The 24801-nt window shown below is 28.0% G+C and overlaps 5 protein-coding genes across 9 annotated transcripts in view; 1 reads left to right on the forward strand and 4 right to left on the reverse strand.

The window, feature by feature from the left end:
• LOC122715916 (leishmanolysin-like peptidase) overlaps positions 1 to 7937 on the reverse strand; it is an 83573-nt gene extending 75636 nt beyond the window's left edge. Inside the window, exon 1 of one of the 4 annotated variants that reach the window (XM_043938505.1) lies at positions 7656 to 7937. In XM_043938505.1, coding sequence (XP_043794440.1) covers positions 7656 to 7835 — 180 coding nt within the window. In that variant the 5' untranslated portion in view covers positions 7836 to 7937. The remainder of the gene's footprint in view (positions 1 to 7655) is intronic. The other 3 variants (XM_043938506.1, XM_043938504.1, XM_043938507.1) reach the window with 3 other exon arrangements.
• Positions 7938 to 8397: 460 nt separating this feature from the next.
• On the reverse strand, positions 8398 to 12729 carry LOC122715919 (ferrochelatase, mitochondrial). 2 transcript variants are annotated; one of them, XM_043938515.1, is made up of 9 exons: positions 12626 to 12729; positions 12173 to 12195; positions 11696 to 11894; positions 11395 to 11616; positions 11166 to 11267; positions 9417 to 9582; positions 9237 to 9344; positions 8803 to 8967; positions 8398 to 8734 (listed from the first exon to the last, which is right to left on the reverse strand). In XM_043938515.1, the coding sequence occupies exons 3-9, from the start codon at positions 11824 to 11826 to the stop codon at positions 8537 to 8539; spliced, it is 1092 nt and encodes a 363-aa protein (XP_043794450.1). In that variant the 5' UTR covers positions 11827 to 11894; positions 12173 to 12195; positions 12626 to 12729; the 3' UTR covers positions 8398 to 8536. The 2 variants fall into 2 exon arrangements, with proteins under 2 accessions (XP_043794450.1, XP_043794449.1); XM_043938514.1 differs by lacking the exon at positions 12626 to 12729 and having other exon boundaries at positions 12173 to 12312.
• LOC122715920 (EEF1A lysine methyltransferase 2) lies at positions 12473 to 14239 on the forward strand. Its single transcript, XM_043938516.1, has 4 exons — positions 12473 to 12610; positions 12685 to 12783; positions 13164 to 13579; positions 13865 to 14239. Exons 1-4 carry the CDS (start codon positions 12555 to 12557, stop codon positions 13957 to 13959), a joined length of 666 nt encoding a protein of 221 aa, XP_043794451.1. The 5' UTR covers positions 12473 to 12554; the 3' UTR covers positions 13960 to 14239.
• A 1171-nt stretch (positions 14240 to 15410) lies between these two features.
• Positions 15411 to 18062, reverse strand: LOC122715865. Its single transcript, XM_043938400.1, has 4 exons — positions 17360 to 18062; positions 17036 to 17185; positions 15927 to 16058; positions 15411 to 15750 (listed from the first exon to the last, which is right to left on the reverse strand). Exons 1-4 carry the CDS (start codon positions 17505 to 17507, stop codon positions 15668 to 15670), a joined length of 513 nt encoding a protein of 170 aa, XP_043794335.1. The 5' UTR covers positions 17508 to 18062; the 3' UTR covers positions 15411 to 15667.
• Positions 18063 to 21379: 3317 nt separating this feature from the next.
• LOC122715844 (myb-like protein X) lies at positions 21380 to 23779 on the reverse strand. The gene is made up of 3 exons (XM_043938365.1): positions 23676 to 23779; positions 22058 to 23170; positions 21380 to 21978 (listed from the first exon to the last, which is right to left on the reverse strand). The coding sequence occupies exons 1-2, from the start codon at positions 23707 to 23709 to the stop codon at positions 22128 to 22130; spliced, it is 1077 nt and encodes a 358-aa protein (XP_043794300.1). The 5' UTR covers positions 23710 to 23779; the 3' UTR covers positions 21380 to 21978; positions 22058 to 22127.
• Between the last annotated feature and the right edge of the window lie 1022 nt (positions 23780 to 24801).

Here is a 24801-nt window from a genome sequence, read left to right on the forward strand (position 1 = left end):
GGACGCGATTAAAAGGTACGAGTAAAAATTTGGCGAAAAGATCATGGAGAGATATTCGTACGATAAAAATTATTATTTGAAAGAAAAAAAAAAAAAAATCATCCATTACCTGTGAGATGGTAGAGTTTTCTCTACGAGGAAGAAGAAAGATAGCGAGAACGTCAGATACGTCGTTAAGATTAAGCGTTCAATTTCGATCGTGTGGGTGACTTTGGGAGAGTACTTCGTCACTTGGAATCTTGATTGGCCGAAGAAGGAGAAACCGAATGAAAACGGGGACGATCGTTGGTAGATATTTCCTTTACGCGAAGAAGCGAATCTATTCAATTGAAAACACAAAGGAAACCGATTTCTACCTATCGAGAGAATAAACGGTAAATATCTCACGTAATAAATTTTATCGCGAAGCAGTGGCGGCGATGTACGAGGAAAAAAGAAGAAACTCTCGTCAAAAGATAAATTAAGAAAGTAAGACTTTTCATTTTTTTTTTTTTTTTTTTTTTATGATTCCATAAAGAGATACAAAGGAAAATTGGGATCTTTTCTAATAATTTAACCATAATCGTTTCCTCCATTTTCTCCGCTAGTTCCTTCACCAACAATTTTTCGTATAATAAAACAAGTTAAGAACGGAGAAAAAGTGAAATAACTAACTCGAGATATAAAATTTTATTCAAGATATATTACTGTTCGAACGTATGATAATAATTACGGATAAGAAAAAACAATTGCGTTAAACTGCATAGTAAATTGTGTCGTAATGTTTCCTATATATGTAAAAGGTGTGGAAAAGGTGTGGAAAAGGTGAGAAAAGATAAAAATTAATTCAATGGAAGTAAAATTCACGATGAGAGAATTCACGTTTCATAGCGTGGAACGCGCGAATGACCTCGAATACAATGCTTCGATTTAAAATTAGTTGTATGTAAGCCACTGGGTTGACGAACTATCGGTATGTGATTCTCCTTGAAAACAGTTTGCCTAAGCTAACCGCATCGAGAATTCACGCGACGGACGTGCTGTCGCAATTATCGCGCATACGAATACTTAGGAGCGAGTCTCGTTAAAAACAGATTGATATGCCGTTTCGTCTTGTAAATTTATTTCGTCATAATCGTAAACGATAATAGGCGTGAAAGTTTGTGCAATTACTTTTGATCTTTTACACGCGAGTTACGATTTACGAGTTATTTATCCAAGTGTGATTAAGGATCGAAGCAAAATTGGAAGAAGATTTAGGAAGGAAAGGACGAGAAAAGGAAAAATTTTGATGACGAAAGGAGACGAGGAAGGTGCGTCCTTTTGTTCGGTAAGCGCACGCGAGTCGTCGGATATATACGTATAGCCTGGGATCCTTCGATTTTCCAGGCTGGAGGGTTTGATCGTGGCCCGCCTACAAACAGGATCTGATTAGACGAGCGAACGGCCGTCCCCAACCGATCGATTCCGAATTCCGAATCTCGAATTCACGCCGGTTCGTGCCCTCCAGTTCTACCTATGTATCCACTAGTACCTAGTAACCTTCCGCCACCACCTATCCGCCCACCTAGATTTCCAAAGGTAGTTGCTATCGCGACCGATTCGGATCGCCGCCTCGCTTCTCTATTAGCGTGTCTTCCGCTCCTCTTTCGAGACGCGACGCGCCACACCACAAATATCGTCGCGTTAAATTAATATTAAACTTTTCGTATTCTCATCTTTCCAATTTCTCTCCTCCTTTTAAACCTCTCGTACGTATTTCTACGCCTTTTATATCGTATTCCGTATCGTATTTTCTTCTTCTCCTCTCGAATAGAATAAGTTTAGCATAGGAAATTTCATTTGGACGAGAACCGATAAACTCGAATCGATGGAAAGTTTCGCGGACAACTTGTCGAGTTGTAAAATCAAGTAGCACACGTCTTCTTCCTATCTTTCTTTTCGATACTCTACCATTGGAACGCGGATAGTCTTGCCATCGATCATGATCGATAAGCACGTTCCAGAACGAAATAGCTCGAAGCTTGGTAAATTCGGATAGATTTTGCCATTCCGCCGAAATGTCCGAACAAGAGAACAATCTCACGTCGGTGTACGTTGCTTTTATTTATTTATATATTTCGCAATTGAGAAAATTGACAAAAGATCGGTGTACTTATTATTATACGAACGAATACAACACGTATACGATGTGCAATTTTGATCGTCTCGAATCCTAATTCGAATCGTTCGGAAATGAATTACGAAAAAAAAAAAAAGAAAAAGTGGCGAGGTAACGATGAGAAATCGGGTGAAGAAACGTCGATCGAAATTGATCATCGCTTTTATCTCCTTTATGATCAAACTTTCAATTTTAATTACCATACGGAGGTATTGGAGATGGTGTAATATCGATAACATACCTGTTATTACGTTATTCGTATAAACGAGCGGTGAAATTAAATTGAATTTTTTTAAAGCAATCGATATAATAATAATTAATTAATTCATCGATAAACTCCTTCTCGGAATTGAAATAAATCAAAATAAACTGGACATTTTTCAATTGGATAAAATTTTCGGATATGATATAATATATTTCCAATTGAGAAAATCATTACTTATCTTATTTGTTTTCACGTTTCGACGAAGCGAATTGAGAGAACAAACGCACGTTTTGTTCGAGTAAAGTTTGCGCGACTCGAGTAAAAGAAAAAAAAAAAGAAAAAAAAACTTGGATGAAAATAATCGTGTTAAAATATTTATCAAGATTACATAATTAAAGAAGATTATTACCGGAATGATAATTTTTTTTTTTTTTTTTTGATCGGTTGAGATTCATCCTCCTTGTAAGTTTAGCCGGTAGCGGAATAATTAATAGTTTAATTCGAGTGCTCGCACCCGAAGGTACGATCGCGCGCAAATATTTGCGAAAAGGGGAGCGATCGGATTGCAATAGGTTTGGTTCTGATTTCGATTTCGATTTCGATCTGGATCGATCGTACGTTACAGTCGAATTAACGGAAAGCCGGACCAGGATGCAAGGATTACCATTATTTTCGTCCCGTACAAATCCAGCAAATCCGTTCTACCGTACAAATATTCGCTTTCCCGTAACTGCCCAACCATTTGTTCATAAATATTGATACGTTTAAAACCTCGAGCCAAATGAGCCATTTTGCGTTTTAATTTCTCTTCTCTGTCCCTCCCTCCCTCCCTCTCTCTCTCTCTCTATTTGGATCTCTATTCTCTACAATATTCCACAATCGTACTATGCGACATCGATATCACGATAATTTGCATTTAATTGATTCGTATATCTAGCTTTCCGAATCGATTCGCTATTTATACTTCGAATGATTAAAATACAATCAACCGCGCCAACAGTTTTGCAGGACAGATCAGGTCGTTTTAACGCTTTCTACACTGTATTTTCACGTTTAAATTCCATTTATATCTTCCATCTCTCTCTCTCTCTCTCTCTCTCTCTCTCTCTCTCTCTCTCTCTCTTTCTCTCTCTCGACCAAATCGTTTTATTTCTCTTTATCTATGTATCGTAACAATTTCTCAATCTTTGAAAACAATCTTATATTTGAATTTTTAATATTTTCATTTTTCGTTACAATTACTATTTCGATATTTCCTTTCTTTTCAATCTTACATTTTCCTCGATCAAATGTAATTTACCTTCGCAGTCCTTCGAATCACGTAGATTTACCGTCGTTCCTCGCTATAAGGATAATATTTTTCACATTTACTTCGCGGCATTTCTCTTTCTCCAGACCGTGATTTTCCTTCCCCAACGACTTATCTATATTAAATTTACTTGTATTAGAGCGCCAAGCAAATTCCATTCTTTTTCCACATTTTTCACTCCCGTGTTTGCCGCTCCCACGTGATAATAATAATAGTAATAATTATTGTTTTTTTTAAAACCAACTTTTCATAAATATCGTCGTGTATATAAATGTTCGGATATAAACTGTATAGATATAACGTGATTTTTAATTTAGAAAAAGAATGTGTAAATGTCACCATATACATACATACGTACGTAAATAAGTAGATATATTTGAATCGAAAGCCTGTTCGTTCATTGTACGCCGCTTACACCGAGTCTTCCGCCCCGTATACCGAGAAACTTTTAGCAAAGAACGAGACTGACGTAAAGCCAAACCAAATTGGTTTACATCTATGACCACTTCGCTTCGAATTTTCTTTGATCGTGTACGATCTACCTTCGAAAATCTTTCGCGCTTCGTTCGTGAGCGAATAAAGCATTCCTTTTCCAATACCTGAATCAATTTTGTAACGCGCTAAACACGACGAATAAAACTTTTACGAGTGTTTATCCGATCGCAAAGTTACCGTTAGATAATAATAGGCAAATTCGTCTTTTCGATCGATAAATATTCCTACGAACGAAACCGATCAATTTTCACGATTGATACAAAAATTAACTCGTTCGTCTAATATAGTAGGTTAAATTGGATTTTCTTCTGTTCGATAAATTTACGTAGAATAATATATTAAATCGTTAAATGAATGGAAACGAAACGAAACGTGTATATTTATTTAGTATTTATAATTACATCACGAAGATGTAAAGATGGAATGTTGCATTTGTCTAGGACAACGTGCCACTAATTAGTACAGTGGCATTGCTCGACGAAACCTTCCTGGTCCTCTCCTCTGGACTCTATTCAATCCGCTTCGAGTTTACTATGACTACCATTGTCTGTTCAAACAATCCCTTGTGATTAATTCGGAACGTTTTCAGTGAAAACTATGACAAACTTGTGAATAAGCGAACAAGAATTCGAGTGGAAGCATCGCGATAATCGAGATTTCTTGCAATTATTGATTTGATTATCGGCAATGTTTTTTTTTTTCAGAAAGAACAAAAATATCAATATATAATGTTGTTAAGAAATCAAATACAATCGTGGATATCATTTGTATCTTCTATAATATATCAATTTTTTGCATGAAATTCATTTGATAATTAAACTCATAATGAACCGATAAACGCTTGCTTTGCGCGACGATGCAAACGAATGCCGATACCGTGCTATTGATTGGCCGCATCCTTCGTTAATAATTTTATTTGATCGATATCTGCACACGAATAAATATGACAAATACAAAAATTTAATCAACCGTGTTATGAAAATCTATACGTATATATCTATTAAATGTATAACATCACTGATTAATTGTCTCTTAGTTGGTCAATGATATTTGATCAAACAATAAATTATCAAATGTAATAAGTTATGTACCATAAATAATATCTTTGGAAATAAAATTGATAATACAAATATACGGATATAGAGATTCGTAATTTCTCGTAAATTAATCTCTAAGATAGCCTCTCTAAAATAAAAAAGTTTTGAAGAATGAAAAAATTATTTTAAAACTATCTTATAACGAAATAATTTAAATACTTTTAAACTCGAAACGTACGTCTATTTTTTACTATACATATCACGTACTTTTACTATACGTATCACGTAGTACCACTTATGCAATCAAGAAGTTATTAAAGAAGACAGAGACGCTGTGGAATGATTATTTGAATTTGGCTTATATTCTTTGATGTAAATAGGTATTTTTTTTGAAAGTGTTACAAAGTGAAATAAAATATAATATAAATATCTTAGTTCCGTGTATATATATAGTAGAATAAATTTTTTGTTTTATCAATATTTTTCTTTTAATTTCAATACAGATTATATAATAGATAAAGATATCGCGGAATAAAAATGAATTTCTAATTTGACAGTAAATAATAAAAATATGTTGGATGTAAATTATAGAAAAATGAAAAATTGCGGTTTATTTTTAGGAACGATAGCGTATCCCAAATGGACCGTTCTTTATTAACGAAAGGAAGGGTTGAAGTTAGCGTACCGGCAGAAAGCCGTAGAAAAGTTTCGAATATGCATGGCTATGCAATTCGTGCGATCCCTAGAGGCGCAAAAGTTGAGCGGATAAAAAGCAGGCTTAAAAAGAAAGAAAAGACGAATGACGAGAGGGAGACAGAAAGAAAAAGACGAAAGAATGTTTCGCGCGAAGCAGTCGACCATTTATTTTCATTCGTCTACCAAAGGACTGAAACTTTTCGAGTCCCTACAAAAGCAATTTTTGGTTAACGATACGAACGCGTTACTATTATTCGTCTTATCGTTTGTTATAATTATATTTGATATTTATACGGATATAACACATATATGCAACGTAAATATATATCGAGTATAAAGTAGATTATTTAAATATTTTGGAAACGATTTATTGTTTAAAAAAATTTAAAGCAAGAATTCAAATATTTTCAAAAAGAATAATTTAATGTTATCATGTAGATGCATATGATGATCATTTTGTAGAATTATTGAATAAAATTAATAAATATTGATATGAGGAAGAAGAATTGACCGATCAATTATGCAAATAAGAATCTGACGATTATAAGAAATAGAATATATATATATTATTATATTTTTTCTTTCTTATAATTATAATATAATATTTCTGTCGCATTGCTAATATCGTTATTATTATTTGTTTCATTAATTCCTTAAATTTCACGATTTTTCTCATGTTGATTTTAATTTTTTTATAGACACGAATTACAATACAAATATTGAAAAGTTTATTATAACTAATGAAAATAAAGCAGATTTTTCAAATATTTGATTCTTTTCTAAAGATAAAAATTAATTGCATTGATTTAAAAAATATCGATGAAACTTTGATAAAATAAAAAATGCAATCACTTACGTAGAAGCGAAACGGAGCGTAAATGGTAAAAACTCGTACGATTAAAGACAAGGGCACGTGTTCGTTCTCAAAACACGTGGTTCACTGATGTATGAAAACAAGTTCACGAATATCTTTCTCTTCACACGATTAAAATCACAGTTCTACGGTAAGTACACATATTATAAGGAACACTTCACCACGATACATTTAAATTCGTCAAAAATGATATTAAAAGAAATCACTTCGGAAATAAGTTAGCATTACAAAAGTCAATAATCACATATATTTGCACATTTTTACATCCGATATAAATTTATATGCATACACATGAGAAAAATATCGATAACGACGACTACTCCCAGCATCGAGACCTTGAACTTTTTAAAACGAACGTTTATCGTATTAAAAATCGTATAAAAAACATACGCATAAAAGAAATATCAAAGATACAACGACATAGATAGAAATATTTAACAATAAGATAATACGTAACATTTAAAGCTGTAATCAATCTAGCGAATAGTAGAGAGTTGGAGTTGGAGACTCAATGCTTATTGGTTCAAGGTAAAGTGGAACGCACGCGAGATACAAGTGTGTAAGAAAGACAGCATGAGCACGTGACACGTGAAACGCACGTTTCGTTGAAATCACGCGATTTCATCCCCACAGAAACGAAAAGTAACTCCAATTTAATGAAATAAAAAAGAAAAAATTATGGAACGAATGAAAGGAAAGAAAAGAGGACGGTGAATATCGGTGAGAAGAAATGATAAAAGGGAAGTAGCACTAGCAATCCAGTTGCTTGGTTGGTGTGCGTCTGGAAAGCGAATGCGGACAACAAAGGTGAAAGAGAGTAAGAGTGAGTGAGAAGAGAAAGAGAAAGAGAAAGAGAAAGAGAAAGAGAAAGAGGAGAATAGTTCTTTTGTAACGGTTACCTCGTGTGCCCGAGGATGCTGATGATTGCAGTGACGATGCTCGAACATTCCACACACAAAATCCACACCACACACCACGATGATGACAACGAGTAGCAATACGACGGTGCCGCATTGCATCTTCAACCGCACTCGAGCCGCCATCACGGACGACGCTCGCGCTCGCAAAGCATGACACATACTGAGCGCTCTTGCCGACTTCGCGCATTTATATAAGCGTCGCGGTACCCAGCACCGCGCCACTCACGTTCGATACCTAGAGCGCGGCAGACGCTCTCTGCTGTCGCCGCGATAACCCCCTCGGGAGTAACCTGTAAAGAAATCGAACGGTTACTCTCATAAATGTTATCAAATTATCATTCTCTCCTATATTTCTTTTTAACAGTATTTATATCATTTTTTTAGCGGTTTTAATTTTTTATAGCAGAGTATAATGATATCTCATTAGATTGTAATTTAAAAATTTCATCATGTGTTTATTTATTTATTTATCATGAAGTATTATATTTCCTTACATTTTGTATCATTTTTACAATGTAATTTCATACAAAAATTAATATGATATTTTTATATGTCGATTAAACGAGAAATTCAAATACATAATTTATAAAATAAATTTAAATATAATGTTAATGATAAAAAAATAATAATAATTAAAATATTAAAATGTGAAACGTGATAATTTTTATAATTAAAATAAGTGTGTAATAGGAAAAAAAAAATCAACACTCATTCATAAAGAAATAAGAATGTTTTATTTAAAACACGTTATATCATACAAAATGAATCACAAAAGTAGATATTTTTCGTTTATATTATAAAAAATATCTATCTGTTGTAAATAAATAATATGCATAAATTTTTTACAGTGTATCCTTGTTTTAATTTCTACATATTTGTGCATACCACTTTTTGCTTTCTGCACAATTGCCACTAACACAATGAGGACAACGTGTCAAGAACATGGGACTTAGAGAATTATTTGATTTAAGATGAGAAACTACAATATCTGCCAAAGCATTTATAAATGTAGGATGATCATTAGGAGCAGCAGTTCTCCTTATTTTATCAATGCCGAGCTAAAGATAAAAAAAGATAAAAAATTTTTCTTCGTAATTATTTACGGATTATATAACACGACACTTACTTCTTCTGCTAATTCTTTACAATATTCGATATCTAATTCATGAAGAGTTTCAATATGTTCGTTAACAAATGCTACTGGTACTAATATAAAATGTTTTTTCCCTTGCTTTACATAAGCTTTTATGGCATCATCGGTAAAAGGTTCCAACCAAGATACTGGGCCAACCTAAATACAACACATTAATATACTGCACAACGTACAAAAATTAGAAAACGATATATTTAATATAACGTAATATTTATATATTTAAAAATAAAAAAAGATATGCATTTTTCTAAAATCTAAAATCTATTAAATCAGAAATTTTAATTCGGAATTAAATTAATATTAACGCGTAATGAAAAAAAGATTTAGAAAACTGTTTTTTAGAAAATAAAATATGCAAAATAATTTCATTGACTTTTTTTTTCCATTTTATCGATAGATGTCTATACCTTTGATTGCCATACTAGTTTGTATGGGTTACAATATCGTAACTTTTCCATTACTAAAGCAACTGTACCTGCTACTTCAGATGCATAAGCATCCCCCCTAGATACAGCCTAAAATACAATACGAAACAATCATCGTGTTAATATTAAAATATTAATTTATTTTTCGTACTAATACGTAACCTTCAATGGTAGCGAATGAGCTGAAAATAAAATTATAACATTGCTTCTTATATCGTCGGGAAATAGAACTAATTCTTCCTTAATTCTTTCTGTAATTGTCTCTATGAATAATGGATGCGTTGCCCATCTATCTATTACACTCCATTTCATGTTAGAAGGTAATTGTCTGTAAATTATGAATGCAGTGTAATAGCATTTTTGGGCTAAGCAAAACTATTATTATTTTATTTTCATTTTAATCTCAATGTTTCAAATATAATTAAAAAAATTAAATTAGAATAATTATAAACTAAAGTTTGCGATGATAAAATGACAGCAAATTTTTTTAACATTTTTCATTTATTACCAAAATACTATAAAAGATTTGAGAAAAAGGATTTCTAAAATAATAATATAATAAAATTATTATAAGAATATTGGACAAGTTTCTCGATTTTTTTAAATTAAAATATACTGACGCATATATTCTTTATAATCTTTATTTTTACAGTCGCTGAAAAAAGGTTTTCGGCAACTGATTTCCTCATTTTCTCTCTCAAGTATAATCCTTAGCGGACAGGATAGAGGGAAATGATGAATACATTTAAGGAGGAGTGTATTTTAATCTAGAGTAATACATACTCTAAAAAAGCTCAGATCTTTCATCAAGAATTCCAAGTTCTCGATATAAAAATTCGAATATTTTGTACCAGACATTTTATAAAACGTAATTCTATCATTAATCATTGTAAAATATTTTTAAAAAATCTAGATAAAATGTTAAGAGATGAGATCTAAAATGAATGTCCTTGAGACGTTATAATGTTTGAGTTATATTGTTATAATGTTTTTGAGTTATTTCGTATTATTAAAATAATTAATTATAATTAATTATAAAATATTTAATTATAATAATAATTTCATTCAAATCGTAAAAATCGAAAATTTTTTATTTTTTTTTTCAAAAATTAAAATGATTAATTATTGAGATATTTATTAAAATATTAAAAAAATATATTATTTCTTTTGTTTAAATATTAAAAAAAAAAAAATTAAAACAAAAGAAATAATAAATACAATACAAAGAAATATTTTATTGTAAGAGATCTAGATAGTATGTGGATAAGAAAAAATTATATGACCTCTTTTCAAAATATCAGTGACCAAAATATAAGTTACATGAATGACTATGTTTACAAATGTTTTAAATTTGTAAAATTGTCATTGTTTAGTTTTTTTTGTATATACATTTTGAAATAGCGATATTAATCAATTCAAAGCCCAAAATATGTTATCAAACATCATAATACAGATAAATTATCATTAAATAATCATTTAAAAGTCAATAAAATATAAAATTCTTATGACTTAAAAAATAAAGATTTAATATAATTATGTATTAAAGAAATTGTATAAAAGAAATCAATTTTTTAAAAATAAATACTTATAAGTCTTATTGAAATATGCTGTCACTTTGATATAGATTATGGAATAATAATCCTATTTGAAATAAAAGTTATATACTTATATTCTTGTACATTTTTGTATTAGAGAATATAAAAATTATAAAAATTATTTTTAATAATTCATATTATTTCATTAATTTTTTCAAATAAATTAGAAAATTTAAACTTATATAAATTTTATACTAAAAAAACAAAAAAATACAAATTAATAGAATATTCATTCATTTAAGAATATAAATATATATAAGTAAATATGAATCTATTTATTGTGTTAAAATTATAAAAAAAGTTTAAAATTAACTACCTGTTTTTATAATACTTATATATTTCAATAAAACTTGATCCACTTGTAGCACAACAATATTGTGGATATTGAGAAAAAATTATTGTATGTTCAACACCATCTCTAAAATAAAAATATGTACATATTCTTCAAACAAAGATCATTTGTTACATTTTATATTAATATACAATTACATTGTATATTTATATTAAAAATTCATTTTTATTCAATAATAAATCAATATCCTTACTCTTCTATCTTTTGAAGTGTATTCTCAGTAAGAGGATTAGCATAACGGAATGCAACATAATGTTTATGAGGTGCTGTTTTTGGTGAAATTTTATCCAATTTTTCACACAAAAGTTTGCCTTGTTTATTTGTCCATTCTAAAATAGGAGATTTACCTCCAATTTCTTCATATTTTTTTTGTACTTTAGGTGTACGAGACTTTGCTATCCAAGGTCCTAGTCGACTGTAATATATATTGTCTAATAGAATTTTGATCTAATGCTAAATAGATTTCTATAAATTATTAAAACTTATAATTAAACCTTTGAAATGGTAGTTGAATCATATCACGATCTGTCATTATACGTAATAAATATTCATGCACCTCTTCAATTTTACTAGGACCACCCATATTTAACATTAAGATTCCTGTCTTTGGTTTAATATTATTCATTTGGTTTAAAAATACTGTGGTAACGAAATGACGATAAGATAAAATGGACAAATTTGTACATTGTCTTCCTAAACAATAGGATACAAAGATATATTTAGCATTTTTAAGATAAAAATATAAATACTAAAAGTAAAAATTTAACAATCAAATGTATCTTATACAAAAAAAAATTAATAAATTAAATGTTATTAAATGACTTTATATTTTTTTATATTATTGTAATGATTTATATATGCTGTGTTTACTATTAAAACTATAACTATATTTTAAATCTATTTTTCTATATTTGTAAAATCTATATATATATAATAAGTATAAAATATATTAAGTATATTTTTTTACTTACCAATTTGGAGTGTATTTATCAATCTACCGAACATATTTAACAATAATTAACACTTTTTGGAAAAAATAACGAATATAATAGTATATATCAAATACTTTAGCTACTACAATTACTGCACAATCACGCTTATACAGTGAATATATGTAATATATCAAATGTATATAGGTTAGGTTCAAAAGTGAGGTTACGCTACGCCAGTTTAATAACGTTTCATACGTATGATGTGATTACACTTTTCGCATCAAGTGTTAAAATTTTCGAAAGGCATTTTTAGTATAAATAAGTGATTTAATAAAAATACACCAGGAAGCTAAAATTTAATATATTTAATAAATAACACAACAATTCAATTATAATCTTCAAATATAATTAAAATAAAATTATGACAGATCAAAATATTGAAGAACTCGGACCATCGGATTTAGGTACACTTGATTAGTAAGTAATACGTACCGTATTCGTAAATATGAAACACTCGATAAGCATTACTTTATAACACGATTATGTTTTAGTTGGGAAAGGATTTACTCGGAAGAACTTGATAATTTTAGGGAATACGGAGATATAGGCGAAATATGGTTTGGTAAAAGCAATACACTAAAAGTCATACGGTAAGTTATTCGGATAATACGCGAAAAATTTATGTAACAACGCGAAAGATAGATGTGTATAACACAAGCAACTTGCACATAAACTAGTGGTGCTATCTTTCGTAAATTTTAGTTATTATGATCTTGAGGTTACCGAGAAGGTAATGTCTTCAAATTATATATTTCAAATCAAATAAATAAATTTGTTTAAATTCATTTTTATATAACAAATATTTGTAATAATTTTAATAAAATCTTATATAAAATATTTAATAATTTATTAATTGTTATATAATATTAACGTGGTACGATTTATTTTGTGAACATATATAAATACTTTTTTTTATAAATATATGAATACATTCTTTGTTAAAAAATATTTTATATATTTAATATTTCAGTTGGATTAATACGCAATTAAAACTTAATAAAAATGATAAAATAATTGACATAGGATGTGGAAATGGAATGACATTGATTGAACTTGCAAAACAAGGTTTTGAAAAATTGATGGGTATAGATTATTCGCAAAAAGCAGTTGATTTAGCTCATGAAGTATCGAAGGAAAATAATGTGTCGCATATTGAATTAAAGGTTTGCGATATTCTAAATTCTCAAGATTTGAATTTACCGACAGACTTTAAATTAATACACGATAAAGGAACTTATGATGCCATCAGTTTAAATCCGGAAGATCCAGCATCGAAACGACAAAAATACATAGAAAATGTATACAAAATTCTATTACCCTCTGGTTACTTAGTTTTAACTTCATGTAATTGGACTAAAGAAGAAATACAAAAACATTTTCAAGATTGTAAGTTACATATATTGAAAAATATAATTGAAAACATTTGAAATTTTTTATATAAAAATTTTCGTATAATTAAAAAAATGTTTCGATTATATTTAATATTATTAAATATATTGTGCAGAAATAAATAGCGTTTTTTTGAATAATTTATTATTTAGAACATTGTACATACTACAAATTTTGATATTGATTCATGTTTATTATATGATATATTATTTTAATTCATTTTTATTAGTAATAATATTTGTTATAACATTAATACTAACTAATATAACTATAATATTTTAGATTTTGATATCTTACACGTGCTTCCCGCAGATACATTTATTTTTGGTGGACAGAGCGGAAACACTGTAACGCAATTAGTTTTACAAAAGAAATAATAAAAGATTCGATTAACAAAATATATGTATGAAGTTTTCTCTTTACTTTCCTTTTAATAATTGACTTATGTATAATCTATAATTAATATTAAGAAATATACATAATATATAATAAATATATAGTATATGTATTTAGAATACGGAAAAGTTTATTCGTGCATAATATATTTATATTAATAATACGTTTACATAATATAGTTCAAAAATAAAAATAAGTTAAAAATTATACTATTATCAATTTACAAATATTATAAAATATTATGCATTATAATCAAAATAAATGTTGTTAAATCATGTTTTAAAAAATTCTCATTAACATAAATTATAATTTATTTCATATAATCGTTTGTATTTAAGGCATTTATTGGCATGTTCAAATTTTATATATATATATGTATATCTATATCTATATCTAGTTACATTATGCTATATATATATATATATTTGCTAAACGAATAGACAATTTCAATTTATAAAGCTTGCTAAATTGAAAATTCAAAAAATCATACATATTTTATTCTACTTGATAAAACTATAATGCTAACTATAATAAATAGTATCAAAATCAAAATGATATTAAAATTTTACATGTATTTTATAATTTCAATTTTATAAGAGTTACAGATACAAATATTGATAAACAAAAAAAGAAAAAATAATTGATATAACAACAATAATCTAAATAACATAACAAGTATGATATAATTATATATATAATTATGTACATTGTAAAAGTTTCTAATATAATTTTCAGTTCAAATGAAATTGTATAGAATTATAATATGCATATTTTAATATTTTATAAAATTTCATTAATTTTTTAAATTAATATTTTTTTACTATAATTGGAAATTGATTGATAAAATTTGAAATATGGATTTTAAAATTCTTTATAATATTATTTATAATATTTGAAATATATTGAACAGATCTAGAATAGATGTTTTATGGATTTTCTATTATTTTATAATGATCTATTACTTATTGTAAAGTCGTAAATATTATAATTCATATAAATATTTAGAAACATAAGAATCAATAATAAAATGTATAATATAAATTACAGATTAAAATTACGATAAAGTGTACGGAAATATTTTACAAGATCCTATTACAATATTTTAAAAGAAAATTATTCGTAAAAGTTTCGTTATATATAATATTTATATTCGTATATGAATTACGAAGTAACATTTTAATTACGTCAGTTTCAGAATAGACAATTTGACGGTACATTAAATTCTTTGCTGTAGAATAAAATATATAATTTAAAATTATCTAGAACAAATATACTAATTTTCAGTTTTTTTTTTTACAGTTTTTTTATCATATAGAGCAGTATAAATTGCAATTATTTATACATTACAAAAGAAATCACATTATTATGAAATAAAAAAAATTGCAAGTTTGAAAAAATTAGACAAATTAGATTATAGATATTTTTGGTAATTGATTAGAATTTGGAGATATAGAAAATATGAAAAGCTATCGAATTATATTTTTTGCGCATAGCTCGAGCATATGCTTTCTTAATATTTTTAAAATGATAATTAAAATACGTATCTTCGCGTAAATATACCAAACATATATTTTTTTTTTTTGTACAATATCATATTTTTTGATGATTGAAAATTTACCATACGTAATTTTAAAATTAATACAATTTTTTTACATTCATTTAAAATAATATATTTCAATTGTAAATGATTTATATAAAACTAAAATTACGTTTTACAATAATTAAACTAATTAAGAGATATAGCGTGTGAAATGCAAGAACAGATATACCACCTGTGAAAAAAATATTTAAATCGTAATTAAAAACTTCTATTCACATATATGATATACTTGTGTATTTAAACTTATTTAAATTTATTTATATTAAAAAAAAAATTATTATATAAAAAAATTAAAAGATAAATTTAGAACTTGGTTGCAATAAAAAATCAAACAAAAAAATGACATACCACTGCAAACTAAAGGATTTTCTTCATAATATCCTTCTTGACAATAGCAGCGTTTTCCCAAGGTAACGTTTAGTTGTACGCAATGTGCCCCATTAATGCATTCAGAATCATTGTTACATGAAAAATGTAACGCTACAACAGAAATATATTTTTTTAATATAAAATACTTTAAGAATACGACGAAAACAATTCGAAGATTAAAATTTTCACTTCTTCTTTATCAAAGAAAAAAATATACAAATGTCATTTCAAATTTAATTTTACAAGCTTTTACAAATATAATTAAATTTAAAATTTTTATTTAAATTATTAAAAAAGTTATTGTACAAATTACATACGCATATTAGATAAAATTATCTTTTATGTTTTATATAATATTATTATTTTGGAAATCAAATCTTGTATGCTTGCCGGTTAAAATCAAATTTATATCTGTTCTTAATATATATATATACATCGTTATATACCAAATATACCGTATCAAATTGCCATAAAAGCTCAACGCGTTTTAACTCGATGGTAACACGCAATTTCACACAAATATAATACATAATATTCTCAACATCGATCAATTTTTAACCTTTGTAACAAAATTACGTGACAATTTTATCTGATATCGTCTAAAATTCTTAACAGAATTATATCAATTATTTTTAACTTAAGTAATCAAAATTTTCAAATTATTTTTGTTTTTTCAATTGACGAGAATATTTAACTATATTTGCATTTTTAAAAGTGATGTGCCTATTTTCATGTTTGCACTGTTAAATAACGAATGTTGCGTATGTAAGTAAAATCAAATTGGTAGTGGTGTATATGGTAAACTGCAATGATATTCACAAAGGTTTTCAATTTGCATAAATAACCACAGTGCTGGTACCAATACATATTGCAATAGAACACGAGAGCATATGCAAATGATAGTACAGTTTCTTATGTTCTGTTCAATTTGTTTCTTCAAAAATAAAGATTATATTCGATATTTTTTCCAAATACACTCCGATACTCAATCTTCGATCGATATATCGAAATTTATATATAAATATAACTATTTAAATTATATATATTTGGCATAAAAATGTTGTTAAAATTATATTTAAAATTATTACCTTTGAATTTGTTAATACACGCGCCGTTAAGAGGTGCGGAATAATCTCCGCAAAGGCAACGTGTCCTTCCGTCTCGAGGATCCGCTATACATGTCGTATTTTGAATTCCAGCGCAATCAGACTCCAACTTACATTCCCGAGCTCTTCCAACTAAATTTACGTGATCGTCAGCATTAATCAAAATTTGTTGTCGCATAATCTTGTTTTATTCGATAATACGAGAACGCGTGATAAAAATTAATAACGATCAATGAATCCGAAACCCGAAGATCGTAAATTACGGACACGATGTGACGAACTTTTGAAAATAGGAATCGGACAAACCTGGTGTAGGCGATGGATGAGAATTTTGATTCGAGGTTTGAGGGTTGGTTTTGCCGAAAGTCGTAAGGGCCCAAGTAGAAGATGGCGATACGAAGAACACCAATAAAAGAAACGTTGCAAACATTTGAAAACTTCTCGTCTTCTTCATTTTCTACTTGTTGCCAACTACGATATATATTTAAAATCGGTGAAGATCGGAAGAGATTAACCGCACAGTTGATTCATCGATCACTGTATCCAGATATAAAATTAAGCGATAAAATTTCGAAATGAAAATCACTCGCTTTTCTTCATTTCAAAAAGTATCAATCCCGATTTTCTTTGCGTTGCAAAGAAAAAGTTTCTTCTCACGAGTTTTTATATTATATATTTCGATGTATTTGCACTATATTTATATTAATATTTAAATTAATAATATGATTATCGGTAACGTTACAAGCGATTAAATACTAATCTAGAAGATGCCGAAGAAAAATTTGCACTAATTTTTATTTGAAGGGAATACTATTATGTTCTATTCTAGAACTGCGTGTTACAAGGACGTTGGAGAGCCTTTTAAGCCTTTAGTACACCCCCACCCTGTGTATCCTATGTGCTGCCACCAAAGCAGAAAGTATTCTACACCAAAACGTAGTTGCTTACCACCTCCTCGAAGAAAGAGTTCGAACACTGTTTAAAACAGTTGCTTTAAGTTTCGATCGTAGTAGGAGTTCTGCTCGGAAAAAACAGTTCCGTGCTGGAACAAAGTATCTTAACTTTAACATTGTCACGCCATATTTTATTTTCACGCTTTTGCGAAACAATTATATCGTACAATTTTTTGAATAAAAATATTTTTTTTTACAAATATTTCCTACATTTCTATATTTAAAAGATACTTTTAAATGTATATCATCATTCATACGAGAAAGAGCAATTAAATTAAAATCTGATTAAAATTAAATACAATTCGATATCGATTTATTAATTTCTTAAGCGAATAAAACTACTTTCTTAGCCATTGTAAATCTAATCTCATCATCATTCCTTCAAAATAGCTTTATCCCTTAAAATATTTACATTGTTACATTTGTACGTATTTGTGAAAAATATTTTTAATATTGTCATCATAATTTTATATTCGATGTTTCAATCAAGATTAGGTAATAAATGCAAAATATTCAAGAGTTAGTTTAAAGTAACGAATTTATCTTTTATACGTATTTTTTTCGTTGTTATCTTCGAATAAATAAGCTTAAAAATTTAATAATATTTTTCAAAAACTGATTTCGTATTATTTTTCCAATGCTGTGTCCAGTCGATATCGTTTCGATTAAATTTTTTCCAGCTAAATCGTCGAATTTTTCGTCGAATTTCTCTGATCAAAATGATATGTAATTCCAGTAACCGTGAAATCATTTTATATAAAACTCACGTAATTGATACGTCTTCTTTTTTTCTTTTTCCAAAACGGAAAATAATATATCTTTATTACAAAACTAATGGATAGAATAATTTATTGTATTTGACAAATATTATTCGAATAATCTATAATAAAGTTTAATTTAATCAAACTGTACATGATGAACGGGAAAAAAAATCACAAAGTTCATCGCTATTCCAAATAACTCGTGCACGAAAAATCGTGTTTCGTTTTACATAGTCACGAAACTTTAACGGTCAAACAACTCTGCTATCTATTGGAAAATCAAGTTTCACCGAATACAAATTATTTAGATAGAGAACTAATTTTTGAAAAAATATGATTAAATTACGTTTAAAATATGCGATATATTTAATAATTAAAAAGTTGTTAAAAACCTGTTAATAAAAACATATATGTATCATATATGTTTGAACACGTAATTAATTTACCAATATTTTATGAAGTAATTTTCGAAGAACGTGCTTTTGCTTTTTGCGTACGCGTTGTTATCTCGTCACAATGATCGTCTTTCATGTTTATCGTATCGATTTATAATGCATTTAAACTTTTTTACTAGAAATAAGGTACCAACATTTCGACTTGAAATGAGTACCCGAGTATCTCGCCCAGTTTGCCAATTTGATAAATTCATGAAACACGTGTTGATGAATTGCTCGTTCGCAAAGAATTTCGGAAATTTTACTTCAACAATCGTGTACGTGAAAATTTTAAAATTTTCTGCGTAATCTTTATGCATTAAATCCGATATGTAATTGTCGTTTAAATAGTTAATAAAATTATAAACTTTATAAAATTTATTCGAAATGATGAAGCATTTTGTTTTCTTTACATACAATTATACTCGACTCGTTTACATACATAATTTATAATTGTATGAATACGTACATCGATAAGATTGATGTACAAATATAATCACGTAAAAACACGTATACGAAAGCTGAGAAATTTATATCGTTGTTTCCACTATATTATAGTTTAAATTTACAGAAGAGTATCTTCCTGCACGCTAGGTTTATCGTATTAGCTTGACGCATCAATTACAAACAAACTGTCGACATATCACGAAGATTTCGTAACAGTAGGATTTTTCTCGTCCGTTCGAGGAAAGAAAAAGAAATTAAGGAAAGTAGATCGTGAATATTCACGTGCTTCGTTCGTTCGTCTTATTGAACATGTACGGTTTTAAAATAACAATTACCTACTACCTATTTGGACATGTATAAGAAAATTGATTTCAATCTAATTTATATCGTTGTATTAATGATACTAATACACGTATATTAAAATTTGATGGAATTATCTTTCAAGTTCGGATATTTATCAAAATAAAAAAGTGAAATAATTATTGCGTATTAACTTACAGCATGAATGAAACTAAATAACTAACAGTAACAAATACGATAGACAGTTATTATTTTTTAACTTTTTATCGAACAAAATTTCTTTTCAATTGCAATTATAATTGTCGTTTCAAAAATTTCATTATTTTAGTAGCACAAGCATGATTCATTATTTTGAAGTCAACTAAAAAGCCTCTTCCTTGTACAAATGTACAAAACTCTACTCTTTTATTCGTTAGTAGAGATACGCGAAAAGTCGAAAATATTGGAAACTCGATACTTGCAACGAATTTGGAAAAAAGTTTAGAAAGTATCTCGTAGTTCGAATATTTCGGGATTTCAAAGAGAACTTTGAGATTTTTGAAAATATCAGAAATTTGATGAATTGAATAAGATTTTGGGACTACACTCGTCCACAAAATTAAAAGAATAATCACGAGAAGGTATTTTGAAGAAGCTGATCCTGAGATGAATTCTTCGCGCGTTTTCGATTCAACATTTTCGGGTTCTCGCATGCCTCTAGCTGTCGCATATCGCGTTTTAAAGAATATGTTAACCTTTGAAATTTATAAAAATAGCAAAATCATTAACGAACTATAATTTCCAAGCCTTGTTAATATAATACTATATAATATAATACTAATATAATACTCGAAATCTAATTAATTTATAATTTAAATTTTATTTAATTTATAAATTGTTTTGTTGTCTAATTTTTTTCAAAATATTTATTAGATATTTTATTTCCGTAACTATCATTATTATTTTGTAACATACTTATTAGAACGAATAAGTTAGAAACTCGTTATGATCGTATAATAAAAAATTAAGAAAATGGGAATTATTTAATGGGCGAATTTAGATATCCCTGGCAAAAGTAGCTATTCAATTTATAGCATATCGTAAAAAGTTATAAGGGTTATGTGCGTTCTCTGATAAAAATCTTCTTTGAAAACATGGTAAGAGTGACCTACTTCACGAGTTTATAATCACAGACCGACTAATTGTAATTGCCTATTAGTTAGTATTAGTTGACGAATGGAAACGTTATCACACTATATAGTGTAAATCGTTATATATTAGCATAAATAAGTTCAAGGCCCATGCGCAGTGCCAATGATGCATTAATTTTTCTATGACACGAGTTTGTCAATCTTCGCTTGTAATCTTTATAAATATGTTCAAAGTATGATACATATATAGGATAAATAAAATTAATCCATACTGACTCCATATTGAAGAAATAAATATTTCTTTTTTTTTTTACAATATTTTATTGTGCATATAATAAATTATTTGAATTACATGATCAATTATAAAATACGAATGGAAATAAGTTAATATTCGATCGCTTTTTTCAAATCTTTTTTGATGTTCTTTTAATTGTACCTATCGTTTTATTTTTTTATCAATGATTCCTTAAAATCGTAATCATTTTTTTACAACACGATATATAATAATTCTTAATAACGTATGCGTATAATAGAAAAATACATGGCATAAAAATATCGCCTGTATCTTATAGAAATTTTTTAACGGAAATAATTTTTCATCGGAAAGATGATTCTTCGTTACAAATGAAAAAAGATTTCATTCGCAGTATAGTCGTAAATACATACAATAATAATAACCGTACAAGTTATTCTTTCTTCATTTCATATTTATTGCTCACTGCTTTATGTATTCTCGATAATTTTAAAGTTATATATTTATAATTAAATTCATCTTTTCGTATTTACATACACCAAGTACGATGTTTAACGGTCGTATTTTTCTTCTTTGTCGTCCAGATGTATCTCCATATGGTCTTTATTTATACAGACGTAATAAGAATATTTCTAGGTGTTCTCAATCTATAATTACATAATAAAAGATATATTATAATTTTCAATTTTTATAATGTTTATAAAATGTGTCCATAAAGATACCTACCGAAATCATCTATCTTTTTTACAAGGGAATATTTAAATCTCGGTGAAAATCTTTTTTACGTGTTGATAATCTAATATATATTATATATATAATCCGGAAGATATATATGATAATTGGATAAATCTGAAATATTTATACTATCCGAACTATTTTTTTCTTCGTTCGTATCATCATAGTCGCTTTCCATTATATCGGAAACTATTTGTTGTCGATCCCATTCATCGTTCGTTTCGTTTTGATTTACATCTTTGTTATCGTTAGGATTTTCGACGAAAATTATCCTTTCTTCCGACTTTTCTCCCGTATTATCAACATCCATGTGCGATTCCGATGTAAAAATTTCTCTATTTTCGTCTGTAAATTCTTTGTTCAACCATTCGATAGATACCTTAAAATCTTGCAACTTGTGATTGTCCTCGGTAGTAGAATTGTCCGAGACCGATATATTTCTCATAGCATTTTCAAAGATCAACGAGAAAATCGAATAAATTTCTAAATTCCTTTGTGCGTCGTGTCGTATTTCTTTCTCGCTTCTTTCCGACGATTCGTACGTCCACGAATCCGATGAATCTTTATCATATTTTGTCGATTCGTCGATTTTTAAATTTTCTTTAAATTCCTTTTCCGTTGAATTTAAATTATCATTCTCGATCGCAACGAAAGATTCATCTTCTAATACGCTCTTCTTATCGTTATTTATTACCAATAAGCCATCTTCCACGTTTTGCAAATTATCTTCCGCTGCATTGATATTCGCATCGGTTTCGTTATCGATGTTTGAAATTTCCGTCAGTTTTAAGATATTTTTCGTTGAAATATCGTTCGATTTATTGAGTTGTTCAGTCTCGTTTATTATATATTTATCACGCGTAAAACTAAATAGATTTTCCAATTCTGTTTTTGGAATATTATTTATGGCGTTGACTTCCATCGATTCGATATGACAATTTTCCCACATTGTGTAACAACCCCATCCAATGCAGAACAATATTTCCAATAAGAGAATTAATTTCACGCATTCTATTATTCGTTTTAAAGTATTGTTCGTTTCAATATATTTCATGCATGAAGTTTTCCCATTCTCGACAAGTCCTTCTTCCATGCTTATGAATTCTACGATAACCGAAATAAAATCGATCGAATTATTCTATTTCAGTTCAAACTATTTAATAATTAACTATATAATAATATTCATCGCTATTTTTACACGTTCATTTTATAAATAACTCATTCAGAAAAAAGTCTTTATAATTTTACACTTTTGATGAAGAATAACGTTATATTTTTTTTTTTCTTTCAAATTTTCACTTGAACAGTTGAAATGAAAATTTTAAATCCCGATCTAAAATCATCTTAAATGTTCGATTTAGATTCTCCTATTTCCATTATTATTACGTTTATATACACATTTATGACTGCTTCAAAATAGTTCAAAGTTAAATGTTTCAAGATATTCTAATAATTTTTTATAAATATTTTCATTTTTTAAAAATGGAAATGAGAATTATTTAAAAAGAAAACAGAAACACGGAACATATAAAATATTACGTTTTGCGTAATAGGAAATTTATACCTACATATATATATATATATATATATACGCATAAAATAAACTCACCCTTATTGACTCTACAGATCCCGACTTCCTTCATGATGAACGATCAGTTAGAAACTAACCATTGAGGAAGGAAAAACGTTAAATGGTAAACATAAAAATACAAATTAACCTTGACCTGGCAAAGTTTAATGAAAAGAGAAATAAAATTTACGATAAAAGTTATTCTCCTACCACGAATTTCATGTTAGAGAAAAATGTTCACAGGTCAAACTATATCTTTCTCGGGTCGCGCACAATCATTCTATGCTTGTTAATATCAACAAAGAAACCTGTTTGATTGCTTCTTTCTTCGAACATACATTTCCTCGAAAAGAAAAAAAAGAAAAAATAAATAAAAGGGAATTTGTAATCAATACGATCCAATATCTTTGCCGATACGTATTAAAAATTATACAACAATATTTTAAATATTTTACGCGCAATATGATAGACATGTTCGAGGCGCGAATAATTTTATAGCAATTTTATAATAATTTTAGTAATTTTTGTTTTTATCGAATATTATATTAATGAATATGACAAATGAATAATAATTCAAAAACAAAACCTACCATTTTTGAAACGTCATTAAAACGGTAATTGGCATGGTATGATAACGGAAGTTGGAATCGCAATTAAATGTTTCATCGGATTAAATTATCGGTGAAAAAACGTAAAAAAATAAAAAAGAAAGAAAACGAAAAAACGGATAACAATCCATAGTATAGGAATAGATACGTATATAACAATATATAACAACAGCCAAAGATGCTAAATTAGATATTTCTCTGCTATTCTGAAAATGAGCAATGATCATCAATTTTTGTTATTTAATTTTTTAACTTTGTAGTTTATTTGAAATCGCATAATACGTTTATAATATCAAGAGAAATTGTGTAATACGCGTTTCTTGGAAAAAAGTGATATGTAAGCCAATAAAAATATTTCTGATTACTAAATTTTTCTTTCAGATCTTGAACTGCGAAAATCTTGGAGAATGTTATCTGGATTGTAACGATGGTCATGCGATTACATTCGAGTAAAAGATGCAGTGTGTAAAAGGAATATTGTGTGTAAAGAATGCACCGTTCCAAATACAATGCTAGGCAACTTTGACACGTGAAGATTTTCGAGAATACAACAAAAC

This window comes from Apis laboriosa, unplaced genomic scaffold, assembly GCF_014066325.1.
Source record: "Apis laboriosa isolate Shangri-la unplaced genomic scaffold, ASM1406632v1 scaffold40_cov151, whole genome shotgun sequence".
NCBI lineage: Eukaryota > Metazoa > Arthropoda > Insecta > Hymenoptera > Apidae > Apis > Apis laboriosa.